The sequence below is a fragment of the Macrosteles quadrilineatus genome, unplaced genomic scaffold, assembly GCF_028750875.1.
Source record: "Macrosteles quadrilineatus isolate MER2022 unplaced genomic scaffold, UCM_ALF_1.0 Scaffold_10__1_contigs__length_6754688, whole genome shotgun sequence".
Taxonomy (NCBI): domain Eukaryota; kingdom Metazoa; phylum Arthropoda; class Insecta; order Hemiptera; family Cicadellidae; genus Macrosteles; species Macrosteles quadrilineatus.
In genome coordinates this window covers 1,385,770-1,410,481 of record NW_026542603.1, presented here as the reverse complement: position 1 = coordinate 1,410,481, position 24,712 = coordinate 1,385,770, and the positions used below count along the sequence as shown (strand labels likewise).

Sequence of the window (24,712 nt, the reverse complement as noted above, 5' to 3'; positions counted from 1 at the left end):
ACAATCTAATCATCTAAATATTATTCGTCCATACAACATACGTTGGTCTATGCCAATATTGGGTGACCCCAATGAGTCGAACGGTAAACACTATTTGTATGGTACAATTTAGACAGGAAAGAAAGTGCGTAATGAGTTTTTTATGTATATAAAAATATACCCAACATCCAAACATCTATATATAATTAATTTCAATAATAACAAATTGTAAGTCCAGTGAAACTTATATAATGAAAGCAAAATTAGTTGTAAATATAATGTGAGTTTTTATTATATTAAATTTATAATGGAAATACAATTCACTGAGTTTGGCTCAATCCCCAGGTACTAATTCACAATATGAAATTTATTAATAATATTCACTGCAAATTGGTAGATATTCCGTATTTTATGTTACAAGAGAATGCTATCGTGTCCTCACGTAGCTCACGATGCTACGATATAGTACATTTTTTATTGTTTAACCGTGTAAAATTCTGTAGTTACTCGCATTTTACATATTCGAATTATTCATATTTGTATATTCAAATATCGAAGAAGTGTGTTATACAAGTTTTTAATTTAGCTTGATCAATAAAGCATGCAACTTGTGGGCAAAAATAAAGTTAAACGATATGACTAACGCAAAATATTGTAACGGCAACATTGTATCATGTTGATGTTGATGTGTCATGTATGTTTTGTTGATTCTAAATTGTCATACCTTTCAAATAAACTATGTCCAGAAAATTTCTGCGACAACCCTCCTTTAGCCAAAACTTTTAAGTGCTGAAGTTATGAAAGAAAGTGACAAATTACCTGGCACCAGTGCTTCTGACTGTGTCAGTCTTAGTGAATTGGGAGAGATTGAAGGTGAAGTCGACACAAAACTTGGAAATGTTGCTGAATCCAGCGTTTAGAGAAGAAAATGCCTTCACATTGTCCAGAACCTATTAACAATAACACCCTGTATTATGAAATATACAGTAGGTACAGATTTAAATGATCAAACTATGCATGTGAGTTTAAAGTGCTTAAAAAAATCTGACTTGTATCTCTTTGCTTATTACATTATAATTACTACATATAACATATACGGACAACATATAACTGTAAATAAATATGAAATGAAAAGATTGGTGTTTACAATTGATAATAGATTGCATTGAAGTGATGAATTATAATTAGGTTTTCTTGTCACCACATATTTAACCTGGGCCGTATTATAAAAATAACGACGATTTGTAAAATAAAGGCAGATGGTTCTACATGTACGACAAATATTCAATGTTCGCTGAGTGAGCATTCGAAATATCCAACCAAGCTGAAGTGAAAGGATGATCTTTTGTTTCAATGTAACGGCATCGTTCGTGTTAACATCGGCCAGTGTGTGACAATTTATGTCTTAGAAAATGGTTTTTTTCTTTAATAAAACTTGCGGCAACTCTTTCAAACTAAATTAAACATACATAGTTACAACTCGTATTTAATATATTATCTTATCACTCAAATATTATTATGTACATTAATTTCCTCGTAAGCAATTAAAAAGATTGATGACTAGAGAGCATGGCAGATGTATAAGGGCAAATAAGTTCCTAGCCACATATTGTTCTATGGGAATCGTTATATTTGTATAACAAGATGTGTTTGTACATCTAGCCCATTGTCAAAATCGATTGCCTAGAGTTAAATAGGCACTCTGTAAATGAAAAAGAAAACAGTCAAAATAGTATTAAGTGTATTTAGTAAACCATAATATTTTACACGATTAGATGGAATAAAAGTAAATAACTCTAAACTTCTACAAACGTAATTTTTTACTAATATTATCGAGCACACTTCTTGCCACTGGCAATTCATCACAAACTTCGCTCCTAAAACAAAAGTACTTTATAGGCATTGTTATTGATCAATACTTAATTCTCTCTTGTACACTAATTATAAATAGTTATTGAGTGATGGGAGATCACACAAAACTTGAGAAGTTAGTGGTCTTAAACACAGGTTACTCTCACAGTCGAAATAAACACAGAAAATCAAAACAAACACAGAAAATTGCCGATTATCTGGCATGTGAAGAAAGTATATAGAAAATATTGTCAAACAAATGTTAATAGTAAACGTGCACTAAAATTGAAACGTTAAGGGTTTCTAGGGCGTAACCCTTGTGTAAATTCACTATGCAAACTATTTAATTTCCTTTTTTTGACCGGAATAATGAGTATACCAAATTTAAGCCTTCTAGCTAGTCTGGAAGTGGGAAAATTAGTGATGAATCAGTCAGTGAGTCAGTGAAAGCTTTGACTTATTATATGCTTAGATTATTGAATGCAGTAACTTTTTTTTCATACGACGTTGTACATTTTTCAAATCTACTCAGGATTGTAACCACAAGGAGGTTATAATACCAATGATACCAAGGTAAGGAGAGTATAATACCAATCTACGGTATAAGTAACTTAAAAAAATGAAGTGATGATTGTATCGATAAATAGAGCTGACAGTCGGTCTTATTAGCCAAAGACGTTAACAGTAAGCTACTGAGCAAATTATAAAATTAAGGTTTAAGCTTGTATCAGTTTTCACCCAACATTGTATGGGAATTAAAAGCTTGATATTTAGTTATCTAAATATAAAGGGTGTTTGAAAAGTCTGGGCACGGCTTAATATTTTCGAACAATTACAGATGGAGAATACAAGTTGGTACACATTACTCACTAATTACTTATTGGTTACTGGGCATAAAACACTACTTTACTACAACTTCGATGAGCTGCTAACACTTCAAGGGGACGGCCCACAAGGAGTTGGAAGACATTCTTAAGCAGAAGCATAGGTTTATATACACATCAAATTACAGAGCTTTACTAGTATAATACAATGCCCCAAGTTTTTACTCAAACGGACAACCGAGCAAAAAATGACAGGGTTTGTCCATTTCAGTTTAAATTTGCGACACTGTATTCTTCTAGCAAAGGCCTTTAATTTGATGTGCATATCGTCCTATGCATACTTTTTTTCTTCTTCCGAATTATAGTGGGGCACCACCTGATTGGTAGCGTATAGGCTAACTAACATTTCAAATTCAACGCATCTTTGAATGGCTGTAATTTTGAACTCGGTTGCCCGTTTGAGTTCGGGTTTGCGACATTGTGTTTTACTAACAAAAACCTTTAATTCGGTTTGAAAATCCTGTGTGTATGCTTACATTTAAGATTTCCTTCCAATCCTTGTGAGCCGTCCCCCTGAAGTGATAGCGGCTCATTGAAGTTGTAGTAAAATAGTATTATATGGACAGTAACAGTGTACCAACTGGTATAGCTCCATCTGTAACAGTTAAACAGATATTGAGCCGTACCCAGACTTTTCAAACGCCCTATAATGTAATGTAATAGGTTCAAACTAGCTGCCCAACCACGAAACAGACTATTAGATACAGTTTATCTAATCATACTATGAAGTTAAGGTATTTTAATACTGTTTAACAATGCTAGTGGCACAAAGCATTACCCAGGTCAACTTTAATGGCTCTGGAGAATTGTGTTTGCACGTAATCCGAAAAAAGCACATTCGTGTGTAATTGCTATAGCAATAACAATTAAATATGCATTAGTTGAATTTTAATTTGTTTGATTATTCATGATGATTGTCATTAGTAATTAACCTGCAAGCGACAAAGCCATTTTAAACGGGCTTTAATTTGAGCATAATTGAGCTTTAAATAAATAATTCTAGACAAAGAAACAGCTGGTCGTAGTCATTAACAAAGCTACATAGATCATAACACATCATTTTACACTCAACCTTCACTCATATCTAGGTTCGAATATGCACCTAAGAGACGTCACTGTCCCATTTAATGTATTGTAATAAAATATTCACCTTTAATAATACATCATATTAAAAAATATTAAATAAAGATTTTAAAACATTCAAATGTAATGTTTTTCGTTTCAAATACCAACAAACCTCCGCCATATTTATTTCCTGTCACATTAGAATATATACGAGACAGAGGTGTCAACCGGGAGGAATTAAATGTTATGGTTTATACCAGTGTCACTGAATATGTATATACATTGACTTATTGTATCAATACATCTACCTAATTATTAAAACATAGATGTATCATTTATATAATACGTGATATTACATGTTCCGCTTTACATGTTATCTATGTAAAACGGTACTATATTTCTTACATTCTTAAAAAACTTAAAAAAGTTTATGCTTGTGTGTTAATGGTATTGTATTGTAAATTGATACATGGTATACAATCAAGTTGTACTCAATTCTTTAGGTACTTAACTATACAAATTTTTAAACCTTTAAATTTATAATATTTACCAAATACAATTGATTGTTTAGTCTTAACGGGTGAATAGTTTTTAATAAGTCAAGAAGTTTCAATTGTCATGATAATTCCTGGGACAAACTCCCTCTAACTTTAACTTCGCAAGTGCTGAAGTTAGGAAATAAAGTGACAAATTACCTGATCCAGTGCTCCTGATCGTTTTAGAGTCTATTAAATTGTAAATTATTAAAAGAGAACCCGTCAACTTTAGAAATATGGATATGACATGTTTGAAAATATATGGTTAATTCCCAGTAATTCCATATTACTTCCAAGTGTAAAATGTAAAGTGTTGATGTATATTCATTTGCATTTTTATCTGTTCCTGAGGACTAGTATTTGTTGCTTTAATTGTTATCTTAAAACTATCAAAATTAAAACTTTAAAGAAAAATTTCTTTATAACATGTGATGAATTATCCTGAATTTAAGATTTAATTTAACCTAAAGAATTTAATGCACGTGACACATTATCCACCTATACGTATGTGATGTTGTTTGAACAAAGGGGAATTAAAAATTAAATTCCTGACTTTGCTACCAAACTGAATAATTGCTGGTTCAATAGATATTTGTTAATATAGTAGAAATCAAGTTTATTGATCTGTCTAAACAGTGAGTTACTACCTACTGGAAAAATAATAAATTCATTTGAGTTCAGAAAATATTATAATAATACAAAATTAAATTAACCCTTTACAATAAAAATATTAAAATCAAAACTATTCTCTTGATGAGATATTTAAGTCCAAATTGTAATAGACAGAGAGGAATGATGTGTAGAGATGTACTCACGACCTTGAAGAGAAGAAATTAATGAATGTTCGTTAATACCAAGTAATGGAGATTAACACTTGTTGAGAAAATAAAATATAACACTGTGTGCACACAAACTTCTGGTGAATGTTCCTCACGGTTAAATAAAACTTCTGTAGAAACAATAGAGTCAATAATTGATGATTTAATACGGGATACTGAGACCCATAATAAAATATTTAGAGGGATTCAGAGACCCTCATAATGTTTGATTCACATGAAGACTGCATAGTAACTGACTGAGTTGGAGCAGTGTACAGGAAAAACCACTGTTCAGTCTATATCATGTCGGCTGGAACTGATAAGCAGGATACGCAGCACATTCCTCTGCATTGTCTGCCTATCTCTCTCTCTCTCTCTGTCTGGCTTAACTTAATACAGTTTTATTTTATGAACTCACTTAAAATATTATTCTGAATTGAACCAAAAAGAGCAGTTATTTATTTACACACAAAACATTTAAATATCTATTATTTAAATGACAAAACAAGTATTATTTTATTTAAAATAAATTTAAGTTTAGACCTAATTTGAGAATGCTCAAACATACCGCCCACCGAAATTTCAAAGGAAATTTCTAGCATCTTACTTAAAAGGGTCAGAATTGATTGAAAGAAGAGGTACCAATTTCACAGCTGGACGTTGGAATTCAGAGTCACTGGTCTTGACAGTCATCACTCGAACAATTCCATCACGGCCTGGGTAAGTCTTGATGATTCTTCCAAGAGGCCACTGCAAGATAGGTACATTTTGATCCTTAAGAAGAACCAAGTCTCCGATTTTAGGGTTTGTAGAAGATCTTGTCCATTTTCCTCTCGCTTGCAGGATGTTCAAGTATTCCACTCGCCACCTCTTCCAAAAATGTTGAACCATCTTGTGGACTAGTTGCCATCTTGTAAGGACGTTTTCTCGAAGATCAAGAAGAGAAGGTTCGGGAGGAGCAACAAGAGGACATCCAACAAGAAAGTGTCCTGGAGAAAGAAAATTAGTTTCTTCTGGACTAGCTGACAAAGGACAAAGTGGTCTTGAATTCAGAACTGCTTCTACTTGGGTGAGCAAGGTTGACCACTCTTCATAAGTCAAAGCAGTTTCTCCAGCTATCTTCCTCAAATGCGTCTTGGCTGATTTCACTGCGGACTCCCACAGTCCACCAAAGTGTGGGGAGTAGGGAGGATTGAAATTCCATTTTACATCCAGTTTAGTCGTTTGCTGTAGAATTTCTTCTTGTGTAGTCTGATTGGAATACCATATTCCTAACTCTCGAAGACGATTAGCTGCTCCTCTGAAGTTGGTTCCACAGTCGGAATACACTTGTTCAGGAAGACCTCTTCTAGAAATAAAACGTCTGAAAGCAGCCATAAAGGCATCTGTTGAGAGTGCGGTTACCAGCTCTAAATGCAAAGCTTTAGTAGCCATGCAGACAAAAACACAGATGTAAGTCTTGGCAGTGGTTGCTTTTCTTCTTAACGACTCTCTCATAGTCAAAGGTCCAGCAAAGTCAACACCAACATGTAAAAATGCTCGGCTTACATTCACTCGTGGCGAAGGAAGATCAGCCATCATCGGGGAAAAGGTTTCAGCCTTTAGCTTGAAGCACCTTAGACATTTGAAGGTTCGCTGACGGACAATATTTCTCAGTGATGGTATCCAAAATCGTAATTGAATCAGAGCTTGAAGCAAGTTGGGTCCTGGGTGTAGGTAGATTTTATGGTAATAATCTACCAACAATAAGGTGAAATGACACTTTGGCAGAAGGATTGGGTGTCTTTGATCTTCTGGGATAGCTGCATTATTTAGCCTGCCGCCCACCCTGAGTATCCCCAGTTTGTCAAAGAAAGGGGTAAGTTTATGAAACTTATTGAGGACAGCAGTTGCACATCTTCTGTCGCCATCAATAGAGAAAAAGTGTGATTGAATTTTCTTGATGCAGGATAGTAAGGACTCTTGAATTTCCTTAGGCTGAAGGGGTCCTTTAAGACGACTAGTACTGTGTAGTTTAGCTTGACAATTGTAGATAAATCTTCTGATCCAAGATATTACACGTAGAAGTTTGTAGTATGAAGAATAGTTTTCCATCATCTTGATAAGCTCTGGCTCAGTACTATTTGAGACAAGCACTTGTGGTTCAGCTTTCACTTCAGGTAGGGGCTGCTGCTGGAACTGTACTGTAGACTCTGGCCATTTATCTTCAGGCATATTCATCCACTTAGGGCCATGCCACCATAGATCACAGTTTGTTAGTTTATCTGGTAAAAGTCCTCTAGAACCATAGTCACTTGGATTTTCCTCTGATTTAATATGTCTCCACGATGAAACAGGAGTATGTTCTGAGATATGTGCAACTCTGTTTGCTACAAAAACTTTAAGCTTGTAAGTTGGTGTATTCAGCCATCCTAAGACAATTGAAGAATCAGTGAAGAAAATAGGCTTCTGAAACTGATTACTGGCAAATTGGCTGAGGGTTTCCATAACAGAGTGGAATATTGTTGCAAGCAGGTAGGCTCCACACAACTCTAAGCGTGGGATAGACAGTGTCTTGATTGGGGCTAACTTAGTTTTGGCTGTTAGAAGGTTTGTAATTATTTTGTCACTAATAACTCTCAGATACAGTGCAGCACAATATCCTTTTTCTGAAGCATCAGCAAATCCTACTATTTGCAATTTGTATGGTTTGTCAGATGTTACAAATCTTGGAATACTAAGATGTTGCAGGTTCTCTAGCTGAGTAGTCAAGTCATTCCATAGAGTCTTCAAGTTAGTTGGGATTTCCGAATCCCAGCCCAGCTTCAATTTCCATAGGCTTTGTATTATGCTCTTTGCAATCATTATCACAGGAGAAACGAATCCTAGAGGATCAAAAATCTTTGCAATAGCTGATAGGATGGCCCTTTTAGTAAACACAGGGGTAAATTGTTCAATCTGGTATGCAAACGTGTCGCTTGAAGGGTTCCATTGAAGTCCTAGGATCTTGACATTTGAATCTTCACTAGATGAGAGGTTGATCTGTTTGATATGTTTTGAAGGATTGATTGCATTTAAAATTTCCTGAGATTTACTGGCCCATTTACTTAGACCAAAATGACCTTTGTGTAAAAGATTGATTACTTCATCCTTGAGTTTCAAGGCTTCATCAACAGCAGAAGCACCAGTGACAAGATCGTCGACATACATGTCTTGAAGAATAGCCTTTGCTGCATGTGGATAGTCAGTCCCTTCATCGGTTGCTAGCTGTTTCATGACTCTCAAGGCTAAAAAAGGTGCAGAGGTAGTACCATACGTTACTGTATTCAGTTCATATTTCTGAATAGCTTCAGAAGGATCAAATCTCCAGAAAATGTGTTGATATACCCTATCAGAGGGATGAACTAAAATCTGCCTGTACATTTTTATTATATCAGCCACAAAAACTACTGGATACATCCTAAATCTTGTCAAGATACCTTTTATGTCTTGCTGTAACTTTGGGCCTATCATAAGATGGTTGTTTAGAGACGTGTTAGAGTCAGTAAGGGAAGAAGCATCAAATACTACTCTGAGCTTAATCTGTGAGCAATCTTCTTTAGTGACAGAATGGTGTGGGATCACATATTTTGAAGTAGATGATGTGGGGCTCATGTGTTCCAGTTCAAGGTATTCTTTCATGAAATTGCAGTATTCAGACTTAAGTAGAGAATTCTTTGTCAGTTTTGTTTCTAGACTGTATAGTCTTTTCAGAGAATTTCTTTCAGAGTCACCAAGATGCTTTGGCTCACTTTTAAACGGTAGGCGAACAACGTACTGGCCGCTCTCAAGTCTGTAGTGAGTCTCTGTAAAATGCTTTTCACAAGCTAAATCTTCTGGGTTTTCTTTGACTGGGATAGAAGCAGGTTCCTCGAGTTCCCAAAATCGTTGCAGCTGATTATGAATATCATCTTTATCATAAGCAAGGGTGAAGAAAGAAGCATTCATATTAGTGGATGATTGACAGTCAAGAACTCTCCCAATAGCAATGTAGCCAAAGACTGATGCAAACAGCTTGGGTTGGTTTTCATGAAGAGTAATCGAAGATCCAAGCCAAACATCTGGAAACAAGTCAGAGCCCAATAAAAACTCAATAGGTCCAGGTTCCCAAAACTTAGGGTCTGCTAGTTCAAATTTGGTATATTCCGACCATAAGTTAGAAGGCATAGTGAAGTTGGGTAGGTATGAAGTAATATTGTTGATCACAACAGCTTCTGTTTTGAGGATAGGGGATTCCTGATTTTTTGGCTTCAGATGACAAAGTGCTTTGCCTTTTGCACCATCAAATATGGTCTGGCCAATAGCCGATATCTTCTTTGGATATGGAGTTGTCGATAAACCAAGTTTGGTGAGGCATTTGTGAGTTATGAAGGAATGTTGACTTCCTGAGTCTATCACTAGACGTATGGGTTGAAATCTTCCGGAAGCATCTTTTATCTCAGCAACTACAGTACCTAGCAATATGTTGCTATGTTGAGGAAGAGTTGCGGTCAAAGACGAAGTTGGTGCACTAGTAGCATTATCTTTCAGTTCTTCATCAGCTGAGGTTGGAATATGTAGTAACGAGTGGTGTCTCTTCTTGCAAAATTTACAAGTCCACTTTGAGTTACACTTTCCTATAGTGTGGTTGGCATACAAGCAATTTTTACATCCATGCCAATTTTTTAACATCTTGTGTCGCTCATCAACTGTTGCATTCATAAAATCTTTACATCTCCAGAGTGTATGACTACCACTGTTGCATAGAAAGCATGTGAAACCTTTATTGTTATCTTTCGATTGCATGTTATTTCCTGGTGAGTTAGCCAAGAGTGTAGCTCGCATACCACGGCTAGAAGATCTAGTATTATATCCTTTAATAGCGCCACTAGGCTTCGCAGAGTTATTGTCATGTGAGGATTGATGAGAATTTCCAAGGGCGAGCTGTAAAGCTAGGCATCGTTCCCGTAGAAATTTTGTAAGATCATCAAAGACAGGAAAATCTTTATCTTTGTGTTGAAGTTCAAACTGTTCTCTGGTCGCAGAATCTAATAATCGAACAGCAATATGAAACAATACAAAATCTGCTTCATTTGGAATTTTTAGCAGTTTAAATGCTGCAATATTGTCTGAAACTTGTGATACAAAGTTCTGTAGAGAATCAATGGTAGGTTTGCCTTGCTGTGGCTTAAACTGGATGAGCTGATTTAAATAGTTAGAGGCTAGCATACGTTTATTATTAAACGTGTCATTCAATGCCTTCCATGCCAAGTCATAATTGTCTTCTATTAATGGCAAGTTACTTATAACTGCAGAAGCTGTGCCTACAAGTGAGGAAACCAGGTAATGGAATTTCTCCATTTTAGTCAACAAAGCATCATTATGAATAATTGATAAGAATGCATCACGGAATTTAGGCCAGTTTGTAATTTGTCCGTTGAAGTGGGGCAGATTGATCCGAGGTAAAATTTTATTTGATCTGTTTTCAGATGATATAACTGATTCATTAGGATTAATGCTTTGGCGTGAGGGAGGTGATGTTGTCTGAACAAGAGCCATAAGTGCCTCATAGCTTGTGTGTGCCTCGTAGTAATAACGTTTGGCCTTAGTTTGGATAGTCAGATCTGCTTCGACAGGAAATTCTGAGACTTTTCCTTCATCTTCATGTAGGTCAATAAGTTCATCCCAAAGAGTTTCAAATTTGGAAAAATATTTCTCTAACACCTTAAACATACCCTTGAATAAGTTCACTTGAGCAGGATCTTTGAGAGCTGCCCTACCCTTCTCATTAATAGTTTGGACTTCCTTAGCACTATCTGATAATTTTCTCTTCAAGACAGAAACCTTACGCTTAAAATCTTCTGCATCCATTTTTCCCCTCAGAAATTGAATACCAAGAGAAAATTTAAGTAATCAAAGGCACAAGAATGTTTGAGCAATCTTTACACAAGTATGAACATGACAAGTGCTATATACTTCAAAATAGTAAAAAAATCAACAAAGAATACCACTAATTCAGAATGAAAGTAGATAAAAAAATTCACACCATGATTTGCAAAATGATTCAATAAAGCTTGTATATAATATTACAGCAGCACATAAAACAAGATTGTAGAATATAAATCAGCAATATTTATTTGTGTTAAAAACTATTCATCAGAAGAAAATATTTTCAGATTAAATTCTCAAAACAACCCTAATAACTCTTAAAATTATCAATAAACCACAAATCCAATACTGGAGAAATGTATGAGCGTTTTACAATTAAATATCAAATTTTATCTAAGACCAAATGAATACCAAATATTTTATATGATAACTACCTTTAAACAAACAAATTCTCAACTGTAATCTACAATAACCTTCAAATACAATTAACCTTACTTTGACAATTTAAAAATGACCTTAGATATGTTTCTTTAAAGTATATCAAAATTACATTTTTTTTTATTTATTAACAAATGACTAAGTGAATCCGGCTCGAAGGACCAATATGTTTGAACAAAGGGGAATTAAAAATTAAATTCCTGACTTTGCTACCAAACTGAATAATTGCTGGTTCAATAGATATTTGTTAATATAGTAGAAATCAAGTTTATTGATCTGTCTAAACAGTGAGTTACTACCTACTGGAAAAATAATAAATTCATTTGAGTTCAGAAAATATTATAATAATACAAAATTAAATTAACCCTTTACAATAAAAATATTAAAATCAAAACTATTCTCTTGATGAGATATTTAAGTCCAAATTGTAATAGACAGAGAGGAATGATGTGTAGAGATGTACTCACGACCTTGAAGAGAAGAAATTAATGAATGTTCGTTAATACCAAGTAATGGAGATTAACACTTGTTGAGAAAATAAAATATAACACTGTGTGCACACAAACTTCTGGTGAATGTTCCTCACGGTTAAATAAAACTTCTGTAGAAACAATAGAGTCAATAATTGATGATTTAATACGGGATACTGAGACCCATAATAAAATATTTAGAGGGATTCAGAGACCCTCATAATGTTTGATTCACATGAAGACTGCATAGTAACTGACTGAGTTGGAGCAGTGTACAGGAAAAACCACTGTTCAGTCTATATCATGTCGGCTGGAACTGATAAGCAGGATACGCAGCACATTCCTCTGCATTGTCTGCCTATCTCTCTCTCTCTCTCTGTCTGGCTTAACTTAATACAGTTTTATTTTATGAACTCACTTAAAATATTATTCTGAATTGAACCAAAAAGAGCAGTTATTTATTTACACACAAAACATTTAAATATCTATTATTTAAATGACAAAACAAGTATTATTTTATTTAAAATAAATTTAAGTTTAGACCTAATTTGAGAATGCTCAAACAGATGTTTTAAATGCACATGAATATGAAATAATTGTTTAATGTACTACTTACTTTTCGTGTCCGGAAATCAGACTCCGCTTTCCAGAAATTAGTTGAAACCATCCCTGGCTGGTATGGGATGGTTAGTCAACGTGGCCTCCCACTTTGCCACCAGATTGCTTGAGAGTGATCCATCCAGGACTCGTGTCCGTGATAAAAAAAACTCTTTCTGGACCGAAGCCGTTGCTCTACAGGTTGGTGGCCGTGTAATGGGTAACGAGGGTTAGTCTCTTGCTTAGATTGGTGGTGGGGCGATCCCTATGATAGGATAGAGTTTGTGTACTGGGGTTGGTTTCAACACCCAGTTAAAATCCGATCCCTGTTATTGACTGCAATTTCAACCTTTTTTGTATGAGAGGATGCATTCCATACTGGTTCAGTGTACTCCGCAGCCGACACACTGAGCGCTAACGCTGAGGTTCTGAGGACATCAGGGATAGCGCCCCAATATCTGCTAGTGAGCTTCCTGATAATATAATTCCTCGCTGAGACTTTACCTCTTTTCGCAAAACAGTGCGCTTTAAATATCAGTTTGCGGTCCAGTATGACACCAAGATATTTGGCTGAAGGACAATGTTTAAGACGGTCTCCCCGCCACGTCACATTCAACTCACGGCCTTCTTCTCCATTGTTTGGTGAAAGGCACAAACTTGGGTTTTAACAGGGTTCGGCATAATATGTTTTTCGTCATAGTACTGGAAAAGTTCATTTAGAGTCGTAGTCAGCTTCTGTTCTATCTCTTCAAAACTCCTACCTTGTGCCACCGCCAACACCGTATGTATCATCGGCATATATTTACTGGCGTGTAGCGTTTGGCAACGGTTGGTCATTAGTATATATGTTATAAAGAGCTGGGGCCAAGATGCTACCCTGAGGCAATCCATTTCTTTAATTCCTCCTTTTCTTGCCTTGAAGGGAAACAAAAAACCACCTGTTATGAAGAAAAGTGCCTGTCATCGAAGTCAGCTGTTGTCGATAGTCTTTGGTAATGCTGTCCAATTTTCCCTAGAGTCTTCGATGGTTTACAGTATCGTATGCGACTGTTCAATCTAAAAAAAACAACACCCATGATCTGTTTTCTCTCAAACCCATCCTCAATGTGTTGGGTCAGGTTTAGAATTTGGCAACAACAAGACGTACCTGATCGAAAGCCTGCCTGTTCTGGGATAATCTTTTGTTCCGGAAAATCACCGATTCGATTGAATATCAGGCGTTCTAAGATTTTATATGTGTGGCATAAGAGAGAAACAGGTCTACAGTTCTTAGGATCGTTTGGAACTTTCTAGGTTTGAGCAGTGCAGTCACACGGGCTATTCTCCATGCTTTTGGTATATGCATTTGGCCTACGCACATATTAATGAAGCTCAACAACCATTGCATGGCATTTAGACCTAGGTTCTTTAGTTGTTCGACTCTGATCTCGTCAATACCCGGAGCTCTATTAGTCTTTAAGCTGGTAATGACTGCGGTTAGCTCGGACATAGTGAATGGTTCCTCCAGGGAGCGATTCTCACTTGCCACATCACGCACAATAGGCTCCCAGTATTTCCTTCCATAGGTTTTGCCATTTAAAAGAAGATTGGTAGCGACTTGATCGGCAGTAACTGTTGTAAAGTTGTCTTTTGTTTAATGTACCTCACAGTTGACTGCAATGTCAACCTTTTTTACATGTGACAATGCATTCCATACTGGTTCAACCTTATGGTGACAATTGTGTTGTAACTAAACAATTGCAGTTGAAATGAAATGTAGAATATATCAATAATTAGGAAATCTTTGTAATTATCTTCTGCAGATATCTATAATGAGTTAAAAGTTATAAAATTTAGTACCGTTGATTTATATTTGGACTAAACCCATTAAATGAACTAGCCCTTGCCATTTCATTCTGGGTTTACTTTTTCTTTGTAGTACTTCGGCAATTATGTTGTAAATTTGAATTAAAGAAATAACAATAAAAATAAAAACCCCCTTCAAGAAAACCAGACAGAAACTTATTTATATAAAGAGTTGTAATAATAAGTAATTTTTTACACGATTTAAAAGCTGTGTAATGTATAGATCTTTATGAATAAAGAAACTAAAATTGGGATTGCAATTTACTCATGTAACATATCGAGAAGGCTTTTTGCCAGTGGCAATGCATCACGAACTCTCTTATCTTCTCTCCTCCTGAAACAAAACTACTTTATCTTCAGGTATTTAGGAAAGTTTCAGGAGTTTTTTTATGTAACCGAAACATACTGATCTACTTCGTGATATATCTCATTCATATGCACATTAAATACTAAAAGGCAAGGGGATATTTGTGTATAGGGATTTGATAATAATTATTAAGGCTAAATCAATAGATATATCTGGTACACAGCTTCACGTTCCATAAACTACAGGCAGTGTGGTTATGTAAAGACGGTGAGGTAGGCTTATATAATGTAACTTGGGCAAAATGAGTGCTTGGGTCTAGTCTCAAACCATCAATGTCATGTTTATAAGCCTCTGAAGGTCCCATAGATATAACATGTTAAATAAATTTAGGCCAGTAAAAATAGGGTTTTGCTCGGATATAATTCCAGGAAAGCTGGATATTGTTTTATTTTTTTGTCGTTTCATACAGTAGTAAAAGGATTTTAAGTTTGTCCTATTTTTCCAGGTAAGCTTTTGACCTGGGACAACAAAAACTTTGACATTTAGGTTATTTTCTTTTATTCTTTGCTAAAATGTCAACAAAAAGACTATCCATCCTACAGAACACTACATCGAAAATGAATTGTAGAACACACAATTTCACATCCATTGAGTGTCTGGTGATGAAAATCGAAGCAATAATAACTGGTTTATTGTTATTTAAATAAAGTAATTTTATTAATAAATTATTGAACATTGTATATTTTTAATTTATATCATATAATCATATATATACATATCATATAATTTATTAATTTATATTATTTCTATAAAATGGATTCCAAATACATTATTATATTCAAAGTAATTTATACAAATTACAAAAAACTTATCAGCTGTTTTTGTCTCTTTTGTGATGAATCCGGTTAGTACAGGAAAAATACTAAATAAAAATGAAAAAATTAGTTCAGGGATGAAACTTTGGTTTTAACTTCGTTTTACCAATAGAAGTCAAGATCCGATGAGTCCCTAACAGTCCCGATGGGGGAACATGGTTTTTAGGGGGTGGGGAGGGGGAATTTTGATATAATTCATTAATCACGATTTGAAGTCATTTAGGAAGTCGTTTTTAAGGTTTGTATACACTGTGAATCAATAGGAACCATATTTAGGTCGATAGAGCCACCTCCATAAGAGATTTAGCATATTGGTACATGTTTAGTTGTTATTTTTCCTAGGAGGGGTAGGGGGAATTTTAAATAATTTATGATTTTTGACTTATGACTTGTTGGGTGTCGTTTTCGATGGATTTCTACATGCCAAATTGAATGGAACCACTATTTTGTCGATATAACTACATTATTAACAGATTTGGAGTGCTATGTGAAATAAAATAAATGTTTGTGCACAAAACTAATTATTTAATATTTGAACATAAAAAATAAAACAATTAACTTAACAACAAGTATTAATTGAATGAGTTTATTTTTACAATAAATTTAATTTTTCCTATTATGATAAAAAATACCCCCTCGCAGCAAACCTGCAGACCAAGCAAATTTTCATTTACCTGGCAGGATTACTATTTATTTTCTATTTAAATAACATTAATTCTAATGAGTCATTAGGTTTGCTGCTACGGGGGAGCTAATAGGGGTTGTTTTTTTGAAATGTTGATAGCTTAGTTTAAAATAAACAAAATTGCCAAGTTTGGTTTAAAAATATATCCACAAACAAGCGAACTACAACAGATTATTTATTTTCCATTAGAATAACATGGGAGTTTTAAATTTATATCTTTTTAAATTATCTCCTTAACCTTAAAGGATAAGAATCCTTAAGGATAAGAAGTCGGTGAAAAATTACTTTAATTTTTACGGAAAGTAAATAAAAGAAACGTAAATAAAAAGAAACTTATTTACCAGGCATATACTAAACTATTTAATCTTTTAAGCTCTGGAAAGTGGTTTGGAAAGGAATTGTGAAATTCTTTGTTGATGAGGCCAAAATGGGAAAACCCAATTTTCTCCCCATAAAAATCCCCATAAACCCCTGTTCCCATAGTCCAATCATGCTGGTTCGCAAACTCGTTCGAATGAATTTAGGTTTACACGTTTGTACCAAATTACATCAAAATCGGATAATTTGTGCTCGAGTTATCACGCTAAACGGACACATATGTATATGAATTTGAAAGGATGGTGTTTTTGACTTCTGGGGACCTCAAAACAAAAAAGTAATTTGGTCCCGGGTCTAAGTCTTACCATGAGACCTACGGTAATAGCCTATTCCCTATATGGGAAATTCGCTTAAAACCTCGTTGTAACTTAGAATGTATTCCTTTGACTTGCTGAAGGATATATAAACAGTATACATATGTACAAAACATATAAAACATATATACAAACTTTGTAGGGGCTACGCAAAGGTTAATAGATATTTACTTGAACTTTAAATCATAAAACATGGTTTAAACCCTGACTTAATGTCAATGTATTATGGGTTTATGGAGAATTTTGTGGGGAGAAAATTGGTTTTTCCCATTTTTGACCCCATCAACAAAGAATTTCACAATTTCTTTCTAAACCACTTTCTAGAGATTAAAAGATATAATTTAGTATATGCCTTGTTGTACGCCTAACAGTTAAGGAGATAATTTAAAAAATGTAAATTTAAAATTCCCATGTTATCCTAATGGAAAATAAATAAACTGTTGTAGATAAATAAACTTGTTTGTGGATATATTTAAACCAAACTTGGCAATTTTGTTTATTTCATACTAAGCTATCATCATTTTAATAAAAACAACCCCCCTTACATCCCTGTAGCAGCAAACCTAATTATTAATTAAAAATAATGTTATTTAAATAGGAAATAAATCTGACAGTTTCAAGGACAAATTTTAGTAGAAATCCTGCCAGATAAATGGAAATTCGCTTGGTCTGCAGATTTGCTGCGGCGGGGGTATTTTTTATAATGGGGAAAATTGAATTTATTGTAAAAATAAACTCATTCAATTAATACTTGATGTTTAGATAATAGTTTTAATTTTTATGTTTAAATATTAAATAATTAATTTTGTGCACAAACATTTATTTTATTTCAGTCAGATAGCACTCCAAATCTGTTAATAATGTAGTTATATCGACAAAAGAGTGGTTCCATTCAATTTGGCATGTAGAAATCCATCGAAAACGACACACAACAAGTCATAAGTCAAAAATCATAAATTATTTAAAATTCCCCCTACCCCTCCTAGGAAAAATAACAACTAAACATGTACCAATATGCTAAATCTCTTATGGAGGTGGTTCTATCGACCTAAATATGGTTCCTATTGATTCACAGTGTATACAAACCTTAAAAACGACTTCCTAAATGACTTCAAATCGTGAATAATGAATTATATCAAAATTCCCCCTCCCCACCCCCTAAAAACCATGTTCCCCCATCGGGACTGTTAGGGACTCATCGGATCTTGACTTCTATTGGTAAAACGAAGTTAAAACCAAAGTTTCATCCCTGAACTAATTTTTTTGTTTTTTTGGTGAATTTTAATCTATTTTGCCTGTACTAGGTATTGCAGGTCTTACTTCCTCCTCCTCTGTACACCTATGGAAGACGATCCACAAATATGCTATGACGCGCACTTTGACTTGTATTAGGTGTACATTACGGAGGAGAAGGAAGTAAGACCTGCAATTCTGGATTCAACACAAAGGAGAAAAAAAAAATTATGAGTTATTTTTGTATTAATTTGTAAAAAATAATGCACTTGGTCACTTGGAATCCATTTTATGAAGTAATATACATGTTAAATATGATCAATAATTTCTTAATAAAATAACATTATTTAAATTAAAATCAAACAGTTGTAATTGCTTGGATTTTCATCACCAGACTTTCATCGGATGCGAAATTTTGTGCTCTTCAATTCCACAACTGTGTGGAGCATTGACTTTGTGACATCTAGAGGAACCAGATCCAAAACTATCTTCAGGAGAAAATATCACTCCACCTTCTATGCTTACCATACTGGATTACCACGTCTCCTGCGGATTGGAAGCGAGGCTGCAACGCACATTGACTTTTTCAATGAATCAACTTCATCATTCAAACGTAAACTTATTGTAAAATATTCTTTTTCCCAGCATTGAACAGAATTGTTAATTTAAAATCTTTCAGGTTTCCTCTTAATTCATTATTTATTTCTCATCACTCTCAGCTCTGCATTTTACGTCCATTGCATGTACTGTTTTCTCATTGTATTTACTTGTCTCCATTGTTATTCACCCTAAATATTTATCATTGCTATTAATGTTATTCGTATAAAGTATTATCATTGTTATTAATATTATTTGTATAAAAATATTTATCATTGTTATTAATATTATTTGTATAAAAATATGTATCACGTTTTTTGTTGTTTCATTGTTATTTTATTATTTATTGTTTTCTAGGTTAGTCCATGTGCCATTTATTGTATATCTTCGCAATTTATTCAACTATGTATTTATTTCTCGTTTAGTTCTTCAATTGTCCAAGTTTTCACATGTACTGATGTTTTCTTTATTGTTACTTTTGATACTCCTCTCTTTAGTATTATATATAGGCTATCTAGTCATAATGACCAATTCTTTATTTGTAATCAAACTGAACTAAATCAAACCTTCGTGTCACGTAAATATAATTAATTCAAAATGTCTTTAGTTTCATTATAGATAATAGATTAAATCACTGTGAAATCACATACAATTACATCCGTAGGAAGTATATGATTATTTACCAATCAAAATTGTCTATCTGTTTGGCAAAAAAAATGTTTACAACAAATAATGTTACTCTTCGTTTTTTAAATGTTAAAACTAATGTATTTTGAATATATGAAGCTTTATCCATTTAATTGTATAGAATCAAGTAGGAAAATGGTTAACATGAAATACTATATGGTTTGTGAAATTATTTAAATTGGATTTTCATATGTCTATAGTCCTAACATAACAAATTAAATAGACCTATTTATAGATTTTTGTTAATTAAATAGTTAATACCACAAGGAAGTCTTATAAAACATGTTAACGCATCTCTTTAACTCAAGTATGTCAAGCAGGATGCTCATAAACATTAGGTATTCCATTTAAGATTAGTTTGATGATTTTATTTTCTCGTTTTCGCCATTTTAACTTATCGTACAAGGCAAATTCTTATTAATTATTCCACTTTAAAACATCTGGTGAAACCGTAAGATGTTATGTTTTATTTAAGTGCAAGCTTACGAAACTGTGTGATCTAGAAATTTAATATATTTAGATTTTTTGGTTGTCATAATTTGTAGCAGAAAGAAATGATCACCAAACAGCAAACAAGTCAAAGTAAGACAGTTAATTAATATAAGTAAGATAATAATTAAATGTAATAATTACGACTGGTTTTGATTCAATCTCAATTCATATATCGCGGTATGCGATATTATTAAATTTCAGCCACTTAAAATGATACAGCATTTTACTATGATAAAATATTGTGTCATACAGTTAAATGTGGTTTTATTTGAATGTTATACTTTGCCCTGTTATCAAGCACAAGCGGATTAAACTTCCGAGCCTGAGCCACAAAATGGCGTCAACACGATTAACAACGGCTTAAATACAGGAAGTGAAATTAAAACTTGCAGGAGAATGGCGTGTGTTGACAAATGTTCTCCCTTTATTCGCATCAGTTTCTAACTTTTAGTTACTTTAATCAACGTTAGTAAAAGGTAAAATGAATTATTTAATTCATGTTTTTACATGGTTATGTAATAATTACGGTAATAACGATTAACAATTGTAAAATCTTCTATTATATTGCATACCAGATGGATAATATATATTCTCTAACCGGCTTCTCAATAGTTAGACTACTCGCTTGAAATTAATCTTAACAATATTAATAACATATGAATTGATTAAAGTTTTTAATAAATACAAAATTACGTGTTATGTTTTCTACGTTAACCGAGAAATGTTCAGTATTCAGATTGTAATGATTTTTCCAACCAATGTATTATTTTGTTATCGTCTAATAAAGAACTTATGACCTATGTCAAATTAATACAACGGTAATTATAGTGGCCTTACATTGCGATCTTACTCAAATTACATGTTTATTGAGCTTTGTACAGGAACGATCAAAATCAAGTTTTGATCATGAATGAGCATTTTAATCTGACTTTATTCACTAAGCTTTTTAAATTCTTCACACCTACTATAGTGTATTTCAAATTATTTTTCATTTAGTTTAACTAATTCATATTTATTCGTAATACTAATTAGCCCATCGGTGAGACACCATTGAACCAGACGACTATAGCACTCATTGTTGTAATTATTACATTGTATTAATCACTATGATGTAATTACTAGTACATTTCATCTATAGAATCTATTAACTTATATGATATTAATGTTTTACTAATTCTTTTCAAATGTAACGGATTTTTGCAAACATACTCAAATGTATACTGAATTTATTAAAGTGTTCACAAGCAATGAGTTACGCCTATATACATAATTACAAAATAATATGAATATGTAAATTTTATCTGAACGAATTATCATTTATTGCCAAAATTAAAATATTCAGTTTCTCCAACAATGCTTATTAAAGAAACATTATTACACGTTTGCAAACACGGCCAAATTTAATGTTTTCTGTTCGGAAATACCGATAAACCACCAGAATATTTCATTTCCTGTCACATTAGAATATATACGAGGCGGTGGTGTCAACCGGAAAGAAGTAAATGTTATGGTTTATGGCTTGTTACAAAATAAATATATTGATAGAAGTATTTGCTGAAAAACAACGACATTTCAGATTTTTTTATTATAACAGAAATTAATATAATTTGAAGTGTTGGTCAAATGAATCAATATGTTTATGTTTAATTAACGACAGTAGTTTTATTTTACCTAACTAAAATACCGATCAAGTGAAAAAATATATGTGTAAGGGTTATTGAATGCATAGCATAATCATGTATGCATATGAAAAATACGATATTAAGAAGCTAAATATAAGCCTATGTCGCATATTCAGTTTTGATAATAATAGGATAACCACAGATTGTTAAGAAGAAGGGTAAACTTTCTTTTTGTATTATATGAATTTAGGTTTAAATTATTAATCCTATAAATAAGGGCTATAAGAAGTTATTATTTTAGTTATTTAGTATCTGTCGTGTAGTTTATTGTATTGCAATCTATCAGCTCACTAATTAACGTGGATTTAAATGGTTGTAGTAACACGTCTGTGACATGTGACATTTATTCTGTCTTAAATCAGATGATGTAATATTTATTATTATTATTGTTTGTTGTGTTTATGTTAGTTTTGGAGTTTTCATGGTGAGTTCTATTAAAAACCAGTGTTCAGTACCAATAAATAAAATATAATTTATGAAGCTTTATCATTGGTGGCAGCGGTAAAGGTAATATACAAACTTAAATAGAATAATGGACCTTTTAAAACCTCCGTCAGCTATTGATTTAAATAGCAACACATTAAATGAATGGATTAAGTTCAAGCAAAAATTTCTGTTGTACCTGGAAGCAACTGAAAAATCTAAAAAAGTCGGGGAAAATCAAAGTTGCTTTACTGCTATGTTTAATGGGGGATGGTTGCCTAGACATTTTCAACACCTTTGAATTGAATGATGGGGAAAAAGACAATTTAGACACTGTAATTAAATGTTTTGACGAATACTTTGAGCCTAAAGTAAACACTGTTATTAATAGGTATACTTTCTTTAACCTCAGGCAAAAGTCCGACGAATCAGTTCAGTCATTTGTAATTAGTCTAAAAAATCAGGCAAAAAAATGTCAGTTCGGGGATCAGGAAGAAAGCCTTGTAAGAGATCTATTGATAATAGGGACTAAAGATGAAGCGTGTAAAGAAAGGTTGTTGATGACGAGTGATTTGAAACTTGATAAAGCAATTCACTACTGCACGGCTAGGGAGGAGAGTAAAAATCAAGTGCAACTAATGAAACTTGATTCACAACTTGACGAAACAACTAATGTAGGATCTAAAATTCATAACATTACTTTACCAAATTCGAGTAACATTACAAATAAAAGACAAGTTAAAGTCTGCTCTAAATGTTTAAAAACTCACAATTACAGAAATTGTCCTGCTTGGGGAAAGAAATGTATAAAATGCAAGAAATTTAATCATTTTGCAAACGCCTGTAAGGCCCAAAACATTCATAACATTGAATCTAATGAGGACATTGAACCTAATGAAATGGGAATTAGTGGCGAGAGTCAGGACTTAAGTATTGAAACTATTGTTGTCAACACTGTAGACTCAAAACATGGTTGGTGTCAGAATATTACCGTAAATGGGGTTGACATATCTTTTAAGCTCGATACTGGCGCCGACGTCAATGTTATTCCTTACAAGCTTTATCAACAAATAGCTCCTGACGCTAACATGACGACTCCAGGTAAACGCCTCAAGTCTTATAGTGGGCATGACATCAAAGTTGTAGGTACTTGCCTTCTAAATTGTACACTGGGGATTCTAAAAGAAATTTTTTAGCAGAATTCTACATTGTGAATGAAGATGCCTGTCCCATATTAGGGCTTAAAACATGCCAAGAACTGAATCTCATTTCTAGAGTAAATGAAATAACTAAACCAAGTGAAAGTGTGTACGATAGATTTTATGATGTATTTGGTGATGAGCTAGGAAAATTACCATTCGTTTATGATATAAAACTTGAAGATACCGCAGTTCCTAAAGTTATTCCTGCCAGAGCTATCCCTAAAGCTTTAAGTGATACAGTTAGGGAAGAGATAAATAAAATGGTCAAAGACGGTATTTTAAGAGAGGTAAGCGAACCTACTGATTGGGTACATCCGATTGTAATAGCAAAGAAGCCAAATGGTAAAGTTAGAATTTGTATTGATCCAAGAACTCTTAATAAGTATATTAAAAGGGAACACTACAAAATGGCGACGCTCCAAGAAATTTTCTCACAGTTGGATGGTGCAAGATACTTCAGTGTACTGGATGCTTCTTCAGCATTTCTACAGATACCGTTATCAGAGAATAGTTCTCGGTTATGCACCATTGCTACTCCTTTTGGCCGATTTAGTTATTGTAGACTACCTTTCGGATTGAATAGTTCCCCAGAGATTTTCCAAAAAGCAATGGACCATGTAACCTGTGGATTGGAGGGAGTGAGTGCATACATAGATGACGTCCTAGTGTTTGGTAACTCAAAAGAAGAACATGATGAAAGACTGGCTGCTTTCTTAGAAAAGGCAAGATATTTTGGACTTAAGCTGTCTAAAGAAAAAAGCCAGATTGGCCGTGAAAGTGTCCAATATCTAGGTCACAAACTTACTCCATAAGGTATTTCAATAACCGAATGCAAACTGAAGGCTATTCAGGACTACCCGAGCCCTAGGGATAAAAATGACCTCCAAAGATTTTTGGGAATGATTACATATGTAGGAAGGTTCATTGATAATCTATCTGATAAAACAGGACCACTACGATTACTGATGAGCAAAAACAAGTCTTTTATATGGACAAGTATAGAACAAAAATGTTTTGAAGCATTAAAGGAGGAGATAACAAAGGTTCCTGTTTTGGCCTATTTTGATGGAAGAAAGAAGTCTACTTTGTCTGTAGATGCTAGCAAATTTGGCCTCGGGGCCGTTGTTTTTCAAAATGACCATCCTATCGGCTACAGCTCTTCAGCTTTAACAGCAACTCAGCAAAGGTACAGCCAGATTGAAAAAGAGCTTCTGGCAGTAGTAAATGGTTGTAAAAAGTTCCACTATTACCTATATGGAACAGACTTCACAATAGAGACAGATCACAAACCTCTACTTGGTCTTATAAACAAACCTATAGCAAGTCTATCACCACGGCTTCAGAGAATGATGATGGAACTGATGAGATACAATTTTAAATTAGTTCACGTACCGGGGAAAAAAATGTTCATTGCAGACTCCCTGTCGAGAGCTCCAATAGATGAACATTTAAACACAAGTTATCTGGA

General features: G+C 33.7%; 1 protein-coding gene across 1 annotated transcript; it reads right to left on the bottom strand.

Moving 5' to 3' along the window:
* Positions 1-794: 794 nt before the first annotated feature.
* Positions 795-23,773, bottom strand: LOC129004663 (uncharacterized). Its single transcript, XM_054433218.1, has 3 exons — positions 23,680-23,773; positions 5,776-9,605; positions 795-929 (listed from the first exon to the last, which is right to left on the bottom strand). Exons 1-3 carry the CDS (start codon positions 23,771-23,773, stop codon positions 795-797), a joined length of 4,059 nt encoding a protein of 1,352 aa, XP_054289193.1.
* Positions 23,774-24,712: the final 939 nt, after the last annotated feature.